This window comes from Rhinoraja longicauda, chromosome 4 (genome assembly GCF_053455715.1).
Source record: "Rhinoraja longicauda isolate Sanriku21f chromosome 4, sRhiLon1.1, whole genome shotgun sequence".
Lineage (NCBI taxonomy): Eukaryota > Metazoa > Chordata > Chondrichthyes > Rajiformes > Arhynchobatidae > Rhinoraja > Rhinoraja longicauda.
Window position 1 is genome coordinate 11893873 of NC_135956.1, and position 12202 is coordinate 11906074.

Sequence of the window (12202 nt, forward strand, 5' to 3'; positions counted from 1 at the left end):
AAACACAACGACCGTTTATGATATATTTTCCGACTTTTTTAAATCAATAAAAACGTTTTTGGCGGCATAAATTGGTCATCAAAACTAAGAAACTGAGCCAATCTTCAATTTGGCAACCCACTGGCTCTTGTTTACCTTTCGTACAGACCAAGTCGCTAACTTCATTCCTTCGTGTCAACTTCCGGAAGCTCCACAACTACTGTGACAGAGACATTTTACTTACTAAAAAAATCATCCCAAGTCAAACTTTCTGACGAACCCTCGGGCATCGATATAGCTATTAGCATCGATATTACCATAAGCATCGATATTACCATAAGGTAATGTACCGTTTTTTCTAACTATGGATATGGATATATTTCACTGTGAAATGTTTGATTTTCCTCTCAAACTATGATATTGAGATGGATGACCGTATTTGTGTTTGCGATTGTGTTCGAATCGACCGCAACGTCTGTTACGTAGAAAAACATTTCTTTACTTCGTCTGATAAATTGTAGACCATTTAACTTTTTTGTTACGGTTAATATCAGCAAGGAGGTATCAGTGAATACGTCCGCAATTATTTAGTTTTGTGTTAGATCACATTAGTGAAAATGTTTGGTTTTCTCTAAAAATGTTACCTTTGTTTTCTGGGACACCAAAACCTTGTCCACTGCAACAAGGGTTGTGTGGACAACAAGGGTTGAGGGTCCACTGCAACGTACGTTTGTGAGAATGATCATGACAATTGATTTTCATTTTATTAATTCCTTAGCTATGTTATAATTTTCTGGACAAAAAGTGAGCGAGTTTCTCTCTAAATTATTCTTGGGATGTTGTAGTTTTAAGCTCACTGTGTTTTATTTTTCGATAAATTTGATGTGTAAACCGCTCTTAGCTTGGACCCGATGATATTTGCGTCCTCAGAACGACCGTTGCATGTTCCAGTCGGGCATAAGAATAGGCCCGACTAGAGACCAAAGGACCCATTTTCTATATTTCATAGTCTTAATTTCTTTTGTTTTTTTATTATATGTATGTATCAAATATGACTTGGTAATTTATTTATGTGATCACTGGACTTATCACGAATATCACATGAAAAGCTACAGGTGGGACTATCTGTAGTTCCATGTACTTATTTTTGTGTTAGAAATCTTATTTTTATTTTTTTGCGGGGGGGTGGGGGCAGAGGTCTAGGCCTACCCCATTTCAAATACCCTAATTTATTTTCCTAGATCTTCTTAATTCTGCAATTTTTAAAGGTGGGGAGGGGATTTTTTTTAAGGGAGAATTTTTGACTCTTTCATTTTCTTGTGCTGTGAACTATTTATGTATGTGCTGTTATGCTTGTGTGCCTTTGTATGTTCGTTTCTTAGTACCTGAACTGATGTACAGCACTTTGGTTATCGTGGGTTGTTTTTAAATGTGCTATACAAATAAAATTGACTTGACTTGACTTCTTGCCATTTTTAAAGACTTTCTTGTCATATTCTTTTTTTTGAGCAATGGCTGATTATACAAATTGAAACCCTCTCCATGATAAATTTATACTACCTGAGGAATAAATAATAGAAACGCATAGACTCCAATTCCAGGGCTTTTTTTTTGTTTTATTATACAGAATGGATCTTCGTAAGCATAGAACGGTGATCACCAAACCCCCGGATATGCCAGCTACTCCAGGACCTTCTGAGCAGAACAAAAAAAACACAGATGCCAACAGCTGAAAGGCAGAGAGCATATCGGCAAAGAGTGAAAGAAAATCCAGAAAAATACAAGCAGCAGAAAGAAGGAGACTGGTTATGTTGTAAGCTATGGAGCATGAACAGAAGTGAAGAACAAGAACAGAGAGACAGAGACTTATGTAAGCAACGATCAGTTGCGTTCAGACCAAGACAGAAAGCCTCTGGTACCAAGCCTGCTCCAAAACGAACAAGGAAAGCAACACTTGCACAGGTTGAAAAGTGGAGAGAATACAAGAGGAAAGAAAGAGCAGCAAGGCCAGCACAAAAAGGACGAGTGAACGAAAGACATTGAGCACTGTAGGCCCAGAAGAAGGAAGCGGAGAAGGCGAAGGAGGAGAAAGCGTCTCGAAACTTGGAAAAAACACCCTCGCCTTTCACAAGTGAAAATGCAAGATGGAAAGCTATGTCTAGGTCATTGCGAATTCTTCCATGATCACCTGATAAATTTGCTGCGGTACTGTCTTCTGTCGTTGGAAAGAGCACACCAAGGAGAAAGTCAGCACTGAAAAAGACTGAAGAAGGGTCTCGACCCGAAACGTCACCCATTCCTTCTCTCCCGAGATGCTGCCTGACCTGCTGAGTTACTCCAGCATTTTGTGAATAAATCGATTTGTACCAGCATCTGCAGTTATTTTCTTAGACTCCATCATCACAATTAATTTGCCTTTACTTACAAATGAAGCCAAAGATACAATGTATTGTAACGTATGTTTTTCTTACGTAACGTGAGTTGCGGTGTCCACTCAGATGGATGCAGTGTTCTACTACATGATCAGGTGAATGAAGTGGAAATGGTATTTGCAATTTTATTGTTCCATGTGGTATTCATAAACATAGAAAGGAATAAGAAATACGTGCACTTACTGTGCCAACCAAAGGTATTTATTCACAAAATGCTGGAGTAACTCAGCAGGTCAGGCAGCATCTCAGGAGAGAAGGAATGGGTGACGTTTCAGGTCTACTGTGCCAACCAGGTCACTGGTGGACACCAGGCAACAACCCTGACACAAAATGCATTTGTGTATTCTGATGCCATTTTCGGAAACTTGCCATCAATATGCTATCTTTTCTTATTTTTTGTTGTTGATACTATGTTAGTCATGAACCCAATAAAGTGCTTGTCAACTTTTTTTAAGGAATTTGATATTTGACCCCCTTTGTCACATTATTGTGTGGCCAGTATTGTAAAAATACACATATCATAACTATAACCAGAACTATATGACAATGACTGCACAGAACCCCCTTTCAGGGAGGATTGATCTCTGCAAATCAATAAATATTTTTCAGGTGGAGATTGACAGATTGTTGATTAGTACGAGTGTCAGGGATTATAGGGGGAAGGCAGGAGAATAGGGATGAGAGGGAAAGATAGATCAGCCATGATTGAATGACAGAGTACACTTAATGGGCCGGATGGCCTAATTCTGATGCTATAACTTACGAACATGAACATAACCACCTTCTGCAAGAGGGGTGGCCAGAGAGATTTGCAGGACATTGCTTACATTTTCTGGCCGTTAAATGGCTCAATGGTACTTTATTGTCACATGTACCATTGTCATATCGGTATTAAAGAAAGCAAACTCATTTATTTCAAGAGGGCTCATATACAAAAATGTGAGGGATGTAATGTTGAGGCTCTATAAGGCGCTGGTAAGACCGCATTTGGAATATTGTGAGCAATTTTGGGCACCATATCCGAGGAAGGATGTGCTGGCTCTAGAGGGTCCAGAGGAGGTTTACAAGAATGATCCCAAGATTGAGTAGGTTAACCTGAGCGTTTGTCGGCACTGGGCCTGTACTCGCAGGAGCTTAGAAGAATGAGGGGGGGGGGGGCTCATTGAAAAATACAGAATAGTGAAAGGCTTAGATAGGGTGGATGTGAAGAGGATGTTTCCACTAGTGAGAGAGTCTAGGACTAGAAGTCATAGCCTCAGAATTAAAGGACGTTCTTTTAGGAAGGAGCTGAGGACACATTTCTTTAGTCAGAGGGTGGTGAATCTGTGGAATTCTTTGTCACAGAAGGCTGTGGAGGCCAAGTCAGTGGATAAAGGCAGAGATAGATTCTTGATTAGTACAGGTGTCAGAGTTTATGGAGAGAAGGCACGAGAATGGGGTTAGGAGGGAAAGATAGATCAGCCATGATTGAATGGCGGAGTAGACTTGATGGGCCGAATGGCCTAATTCTACTCGTATTCCTTATGACCTCATGTACCGAGGTACAGTGCAATTCATTTTTTGTATACAGTTCACTAAAGTATACAAGTATCACTAAACATACACACTTAGATACCTCTTGGTAAAACGAACATTATATGGGCTACATTTCAGAATTTATTTGAATTGCAATGGTAGAAATTTCAAATATATATCACTGCACTCCCGAGATATTGGAGAAGAAAATCCAATTTATTTTATTTTAGTTTAGAAATACAGCACGGAAACAGGCCCTTCGGCCCACTGAGTCTGCACCGAGCAGTGATCCCCGCACATTAACACTATCCTACACATACTGGCGACAATTTACATTTTTACCAAGCCAATTAACCTGCAAACCTGTATGTCTCTGGAAACCAAAGATCTCGGAGAAAACCCACGTGGTTATGGGGAGAACGTAAAACTCCGTGCAGACAGCACCCGTAGTCGGGATCAAACCCAGGTCCCTGGCGCTGTAAGCGCTGTAAGGCATCAACTCTACCGCTGCACCACCCGTTACTCCACAGCATTTATTTATTTGCATTTGCAGTTCCAGTTTACCGATAGACACAAAATTCTGGAGTAATTCAGCAGGATAGGCAGCATCTCTGGAGCGAAGGAATGGGTGACGTTTTGGCCAGAAACACCTACTCCTATACCTCCTCCACTGTCCGAGTGAGGCCCAATGCAAATTGGAGGAACAGCACGTCATATTTTGCTTTGGCAGCTTTCAACCAAGCGATACGAGAATTGATTTCTCTAACATCAAGTAACCCTTGCTTTCCCTCCCCCTCCATCCCTCCCCCACCCCAGTTCTCTGACTCTTTTCACTGCCCTCCTGATTAATTTTACCGATTGTAAGCCTCATAATCACCTTCACCTCAGCCAACAATGAACCATACAACATTTCCTTGATCATCATCTGTTTTGATCTGAAGATAGTCACAAAATGCTGGAGCAACTCAGCGGGACAGGCAACTTCTCTGGATAGAAGGAATGGATGACGTTTCAGGTCAGGACTCCTCTTCAGACCCTTCTTCAGTCTGCTTTGATCTGTTATTTTCACACCTTACCCTTCCATATCTCTATGTCTCCCTCTCCCCTGACTCTCAGTCTGATGAAGCATCACCCATTCCTTCTCTCCAGAGATGAGTTACTCCAGCATTTTGGGTCTATCATCAATGTAAACCAGCATCTCCAGTTCCTTCATGCACTATACCTAAGCACTTAAGATACCTCTTGATAAAATTAACATTATATGGGCTGCATTTCAGAATTTATTTGAAATGCAAAGGAAGATATATCACTGCACTCCCTAGATGTTGGGGAAGAAAATCCCGTTCCTCCACAGCATTAATGTATTTGCAAACAGCGTTTACTGTTGTGGAGGAAGGAATTGCAGATGCTGCTTTACACCGAGGAGACACAAAATGCTGAAGTAACACATCTCTTTGGATCTGTCGTTTTCACACCTTATCCTTCCACATCTCTGTCTCCCTCTCCCCTGACTTTCAGTCTGAAGAAGGGTCTCGACATCTTTCTCTCCAGAGATGCTGCATTTTGTGTCTATCCTCCCCAGCGTTTATTAATTTGCAAACAGCGTTGGCAGTTGTGTGGGAAGGAACGGCAGACGCTGGTTTACACCAAGATGCCCATGTCCCGCTGAGTTACTCCAGTATTTTGTGTGTCTGACTCTCAGCGTTTACTGACCCGCAGCGAGAGGAGGCCGTCGACGAGGCCTCGGATTTTCCTGCGGACTCCCCCCGCTCGATGGTTGCTTGTCCCGGGGTGGAGATATGGGGGTCTTACCTGGCTCGCGTTTCCTGGTCCCGGGCCTGGAACATGTCGAATCCCCTCTGCCCGCCCTACATCCAGCCTGGAGGAGCGGAGAGAGAAGGAGAGGGAGAGAGAGAGAGGAGAAGCAGCCTCGGCCTAGGCCCTAGACCCCGCCGTTGCCATGGCAGCCGGCGGGCGCGCCCCCGACGGCGCGGCGCGGCCCCTGACAACAGGCCCACAGGCGGTGGAAAACTAGCAAGAACAGCAGCAGCAGCAGCAACAACAACAACAGCAGCAACAACAACAACAGTAGCAACAACAACAACAACAGCAACAACAACAACAGTAGCAACAACAACAACAGCAGCAACAACAGCAACAACAACAGCAGCAGCAAAAACAACAAAAGCAGCAACAACAACAGCAGCAACAACAGCAGCAACAACAGCAGCAACAACAGCAACAACAGCAACAACAACAACAGCAGCAACAACAGCAACAACAACAGCAGCAACAACAGCAACAACAGCAACAACAACAACAGCAGCAACAACAGCAACAACAACAGCAGCAACAACAGCAACAACAACAGCAGCAACAACAGCAACAACAACAGCAGCAACAACAGCAACAACAACAGCAGCAACAACAGCAACAACAACAGCAGCAGCAAAAACAACAAAAGCAGCAACAACAACAGCAGCAACAACAGCAGCAACAACAGCAGCAACAACAGCAACAACAGCAACAACAACAACAGCAGCAACAACAGCAACAACAACAGCAGCAACAACAGCAACAACAGCAACAACAACAGCAGCAACAACAGCAACAACAACAGCAGCAACAACAGCAACAACAACAGCAGCAACAACAGCAACAACAACAGCAGCAACAAAAACAGCAGCAGCAACAACAGCAACAACAACAGCAGAAGCAACAACAACAGCAACAACAGCAGCAGCAACAACAACAACAGCAACAGCAGCAACTCTGGACGCAGGTCTGAGTACAAAACTATTCGGCTTTATGATCATCATAAGGAACTGCAGGGAGTCATAGAGTTTAGAAGAATGAGGAGGAGAAGGAGGTGGGGGACCTCATTGAAACTTACCGAATAGTGAAAGGCCTCCCTGGACAGAGACAGTGGATGTGGGGAGGATGTTTCCATTTGTGGGGGAGTGTAGGACAGTGCTTCTTTAACTGGTGAATGGTTCACCCAAGGGCGAATGAAATTATAGTGAATGGTCAATTTTATTTGTCACATACACATAAATGTGCAGTGAAATGAAAGATTACCCACAGTCCCAACAATTAGAGCAATAAAAATAAGCAATAACACACACAATCATAAACCAAGTCAAGTCAAGTTTATTTGTCACATACACATACACGATGTGCAGTGAAATGAAAGTGGTAATGCCTGCGGATTGTGCACAAAAAAGAATTACAGTTACAGCATATAAATAAAGTTAATAAAGTTACTATAGTGTAGACAAAATTTAGTCTGGAGGTATAAAAGTTGACAGTCCTGATGGCCTGTGGGAAGAAACTCCGTCTCATCCTCTCTGTTTTCACAGCGTGACAGCGGAGGCGTTTGCCTGACCGTAGCATCTGGAACAGTCCGTTGCTGGGGTGGCAGGGGTCCCTCATAATCTTACTTGCTCTGGATCTGCACCTCCTGATGTATAGGTCCTGCAGGGGGACGAGTGTAGTTCCCATGGTGCGTTCTGCCGAACGCACTACTCTCTGCAGGGCCATCCTGTCCTGGGCAGAGCTGTTCCCAAACCAGACTAATGTTGCCGTACAGGATGCTCTCTACAGCCCCAGAGTAGAAGCAATGAACGATCCTCAGAGACACTCTGAATTTCCTCAGCTGTCTAAGGTGGTAAAGGTGCTGCTTTGCCTTACCCACCAGTGCGGCAATGTGCGTTGCCCATGTCAGATCCTCTGTGATGTGGACTCCCAAGTATTTAAAACTGCTCACCCTATCCACAGTAGACCCATTTATCTCCAGTGGCGTGTTCGTCCTTGGATGTTTAGCCCTTCTAAAGTCCACAATCAGCTCTTTAGTTTTAGTGACATTCAAGAGGAGGCTATTTCCTGACACCAGAGTACCAAATCAGCCATCTCCTCCCCGTAGGCCTTCTCATCGTTGTCGGAGAACCGGCCCACCACCACAGTGTCATCAGCAAACTTGATGATGGAGTTTGAGCTGAACCTGGCCCCACAGTCATGTGTGTACAGGGAGTACAGTAGGGGGCTAAGGACGCAACCCTGGGGGGATCCTATGTTCAGGGTAAGGGAGCTAGATGTGTGTTCCCCCATCCTGACCTCTTGGGGCCTGGCGGTGAGAAAGTCCAGGACCCAGGCACACAGAGGGGTGCTAAGCCCCAGTTCCAGCAGCTTCTCAGCCAGTCTGCTGGGGACTATTGTGTTGAATGCTGAACTAAAGTCAATGAACAGCATCCTCACATAGCCCCCCTGGCTGTCCAGATGAGAGAGAGCGGTGTGCAGAACCTGGGAGACCGCATCATCCGTGGACCTGTTTGGACGGTATGCGAACTGTAGTGGGTCCATGTTGCGAGGAAGGAGAGCACAGGTGTGCTTCTTGATTAGCCTCTCGAAGCATTTCATGACAACCGAGGTGAGGGCCACCAGTCGGTAGTCATTTAAACATGCTGGAGAGGCATTCTTTGGCACCGGTACAATGATGGATCTTTTGAAGCATGCAGGGACCACGGACTTTGCCAAGGAGAGGTTGAATATTGTGGTGAGCACTGGAGCAAGCTGAGTAGCACACGACTTTAGTACTCGCCCAGATATACCATCTGGGCCTCCAGCTTTCCTCGTGTTCACACGCGTCAGAGCCCTCCTCACGTCGTGCTCGGACAACGAGAATGTGTGCACATCCCCGGCGGTGGATCCCTCTCCAGCCTCGCTAGCCAGCGCGCTGTCGGTGTTGTTTTTAGACAGCGAGCTGGGGGTGTTACCCGTCTCAAACCGTGCATAAAAAGAGACCAAACAAAAAGAAACATCCATCACAGTGAGTCTCCTCCAGTCACCTCCTCACTGTGATGGAAGGCCACAATGTCTTTTCTCTTCCCCTGCCATCTTAATAACAAAAAACTAGAGGGGTGAATGACTTAATTTATTCAGATATTTATATATATTTTTCTATGCTTAATAAAGGCATTGCCTTTAAAGTGGTTAGTAAGCTCTTATTGGTTTTAATGGCAGTGCAGTTTTTTCTCACCACCTATGCTTTTCTCATTTCAAAGTAGCAGGATATTTCACAAATTTATTGTAATATAACCTTTTAGTGAAGACCAGACGAGCTAGTGGGATCATAAATTTATAAATGGCAACACTGGAGGATCGCCGTAGGCAACTGTTGAACTGTAACTTTACTTTGTGTTGTCAATTTAGCTACTTTTCTGCTCGAACTAGAATTCTATATATATTTACTGTAGTTCAGTCTACCAGCACTGATTTGCATCAAGCAACATGAATTCTAGCTATATTAAGGAGATTTGAGCCCCGTTTTCAGACAATCGAGTTAGATTGTGCCATTTTCTTGCAGTGATATTCTGCATTTTCTATTCCAGCGACTTCAGTATTTTGTGAGTTTGAGTTGGTAACCCTGGTTACACCACCACTGCTGCAGACACAGCCAGGATAGCATGGGAACAGCACGTGGGTCATTGTGTTCAAACATTATCAGCATATCCGGTATATCAGTTGTGGCTACAAAATCTGCATTCATTATTTTAAAAAATTACAATATTTGCTCTTTGGTGCAGTTGTTAACTAATTGGTGGCATTTTCAGTTTTAAATCTTGATTTCTAACTACTTCAAGGTGACGCTATTAGAAGTACTTCGATATAGCCTAATTTCGGGGTGGATGATGCATTAAAATAAACTGCATGTATTGTTTTTCATTATTACCAATGCATTTGCCTGTTCGCAACATGCATACAAGCTGTCCTTATATTTTTTGAAGATTTGTTTAACAGCACTACATAGACTCGAATTTGCTGATTTTTTTAAATTTGCTTGCAGATTAAGAAGACACAATGTCTTTGTTGAAGTACCTAAAGAAGCCAGCTCTGGAGGAAGAGTGTGCAGAAGGAAGTAGTTCATTTCTGAAAGAAAGTGAAACGAACAGGACTCAAGAGGAGGTATGTTCAGGAGACAAGTGACTTGTGAAGGGTGACAAGGAAACTGAGGATAACAAACTTAAAAATGCAGTTACGTATGTTACAGATGATGACTCTGTTAATGATACGGGCAAGGAAAAACATAATCTCAAGAGGAAATACCAGGACCAAAGTACCCTCTCCTCAAAACTCAAGAAAAAAAAGTGGAATGAAGAATATATCAAGTATGGCTTTTTCCTTCCCCAAGATGAACTAACAAGCCGACTCCCTCAGCTCTGTATTTGTGGAAGCAGCAGAATTTCTCTGTCGATGGTAAAGAATGACACTGCGACTAAAAAAACCTCTTCTTCTTGCCTCTCTTCAAACAGCACATGTGCTCATGAAAGGAAAAAAGCCATACACAGAGACTGAGAAAGTTGTCAAACCGTGTTTGAAAATCGTTGCCAATCTAGTACATGGTGGAAAGCAAGCAGTGGATAAAGTAGTGCAAATTCCTTTGCCAATGACACAATGAAACTTCGATCTATGATTGCTGAAGATCTGAAGCATCAGCTGATGGCGAAACTGTTGGAAGCACCATTTTTCGCTCTGCAGTTTGATGAAACTACGGACATTAAAAACGATGCGCAACTCATTGTGTATTGTCGTTTCCCGGAACAAAAGTTGGGAAAAGTTGTTGAGCATTATCTCTTTTGCTTGCCAGTCGTAGAGCAAACTACAGGTGAATTTATTTTCTCCAAGCTTGACAAATTCATGGAAAATGAAAATTTATCTTGGAGCAAATGTGTTGCTGTGACTGCAGAGCAAATGTGTTGCTGTGACTGCAGCCATGATGGGGGAAGCAAAGGACCCACTGCCCGCATCAAAGAAAAATCCCAGAATTGCATTTTGCTTTTTACATTGTTGTTTACATCGGGAAGCACTGGCTGCCAAGAAACTGAACACATTGCAATGACCAGAAAAATGAGCTGGAAGAATTGTTGCAAGATGTGCTGAAAATTGTCAATGCTATTCGCCAGCAAGCATAAAAATGTCGGCTGTTTTCAGAACTATGCAAGGATATGTCTGCAGATCACATGATTCTCCTCCTGCATTCTGAGGTTCGATGGTTGTCACGTGGAAGAGTCCTTGAAAGAGTACTGTCCCTGAAGTATGAACTGTCTATTTTTTACTGAGCAAGGTGACATGAAAACAATGCATGTCAACAATGATTTTTGGCTGGCCAAATTGTGTGACATGACTTCTATTTTTAAACATTTGAATCGGCTCAACTTGTCATTTCAAGGTAAAGGAGGTAACATCATTGATGTCCTTGGGAAAATAGAAGCCATGAAAATGAAGATCACCATGTGGCATAGAAACATTCGTAAAGGCAATTTCCCCAATTTCCCCAATTTCCCACATTTGGGAACCTTCCTCAAAGAGTGTGAGTGGGAAGAAAAGCAACCTGATCTGGAGAAAACACTGAAGAACATCATTTCCGACCATCTGCAGTTGCTGTCTAAAAATTTTGAAACTTATTTTCTTCAGAAGCATCTGCAGGACTTGGAAAATCAGATGTGGATAATTAATCCTTTTATTACCAGCCACATCAAGCGAGCAGATTTGGGGGAAATGTCAGAAGTGTTGATGGAGATTCATTATGACCACTCAAAAATCATCTTTTGAGATCTACTATGAACACTATTGGGTTGGATTACTTGCTTTCCCTGAATACAAATCAATTGCCTTGACGGTCCTTCAATCACTAGTAATGATGACAACAACTTTTGTGTCTGAACAAGGATTTTCGACCTTGGTAGAATTGAAAACCGAAAAAAAGGAATTCACTTCAGCATGTTGATTCAGTAATGCGGGTTGCTTTGGAGAAGGAAATTGAACCTCGGTTTGAGAAGCAGGAGTACAGGAACATCCTAGTCATTGATGATAAAAACAATGTAAGTGTAGAAGTATTATGCTTGTCATTTATTTGTGGTAAACATACACAATAAGAAAACATTGTTTCTAAGAATCTAATTCTAAGTTCTAAGACAGTTGTTTACTAACTTTACTTGATGTAAACAAGAAAAATTCTAATCTTTTTCTGTTCTTAATTTTTTTGTCACTCCTAGTTGTGAGGGTGAGCAACTAGAACTGAGCAACAGACAATGTTGTGGTGATGTTTTGAGCATGCATGTGACATATAAATGTCAGTACACATGCACAACTTTAAAAATATATCTGGATTTGGAAGAGCCAGCTTCTGGAGAGAAGTATACCAAATATGGCAAGTTGTATTTGGTGGTATTGTGAGCTTTTGTCAGGGAGAGGTATAGAAAGTTATATTAGTTGGATAC

General features: G+C 42.7%; 2 protein-coding genes across 3 annotated transcripts in view; one reads left to right on the forward strand and one right to left on the reverse strand.

Annotated features, from left to right (window-relative positions):
- cibar1 (CBY1 interacting BAR domain containing 1) overlaps positions 1-6288 on the reverse strand; it is a 35627-nt gene extending 29339 nt beyond the window's left edge. Inside the window, exon 1 of one of the 2 annotated variants that reach the window (XM_078397193.1) lies at positions 5739-6288. In XM_078397193.1, the coding sequence (XP_078253319.1) occupies positions 5739-5773 (35 nt within the window). In that variant the 5' untranslated portion in view covers positions 5774-6288. The remainder of the gene's footprint in view (positions 1-5738) is intronic. The other variant, XM_078397192.1, reaches the window with a different exon arrangement.
- On the forward strand, positions 5887-11891 carry LOC144592997 (uncharacterized). The gene is made up of 3 exons (XM_078398412.1): positions 5887-5949; positions 6055-6708; positions 9769-11891. Exons 1-3 carry the CDS (start codon positions 5887-5889, stop codon positions 9793-9795), a joined length of 744 nt encoding a protein of 247 aa, XP_078254538.1. The 3' UTR covers positions 9796-11891.
- Positions 11892-12202: the final 311 nt, after the last annotated feature.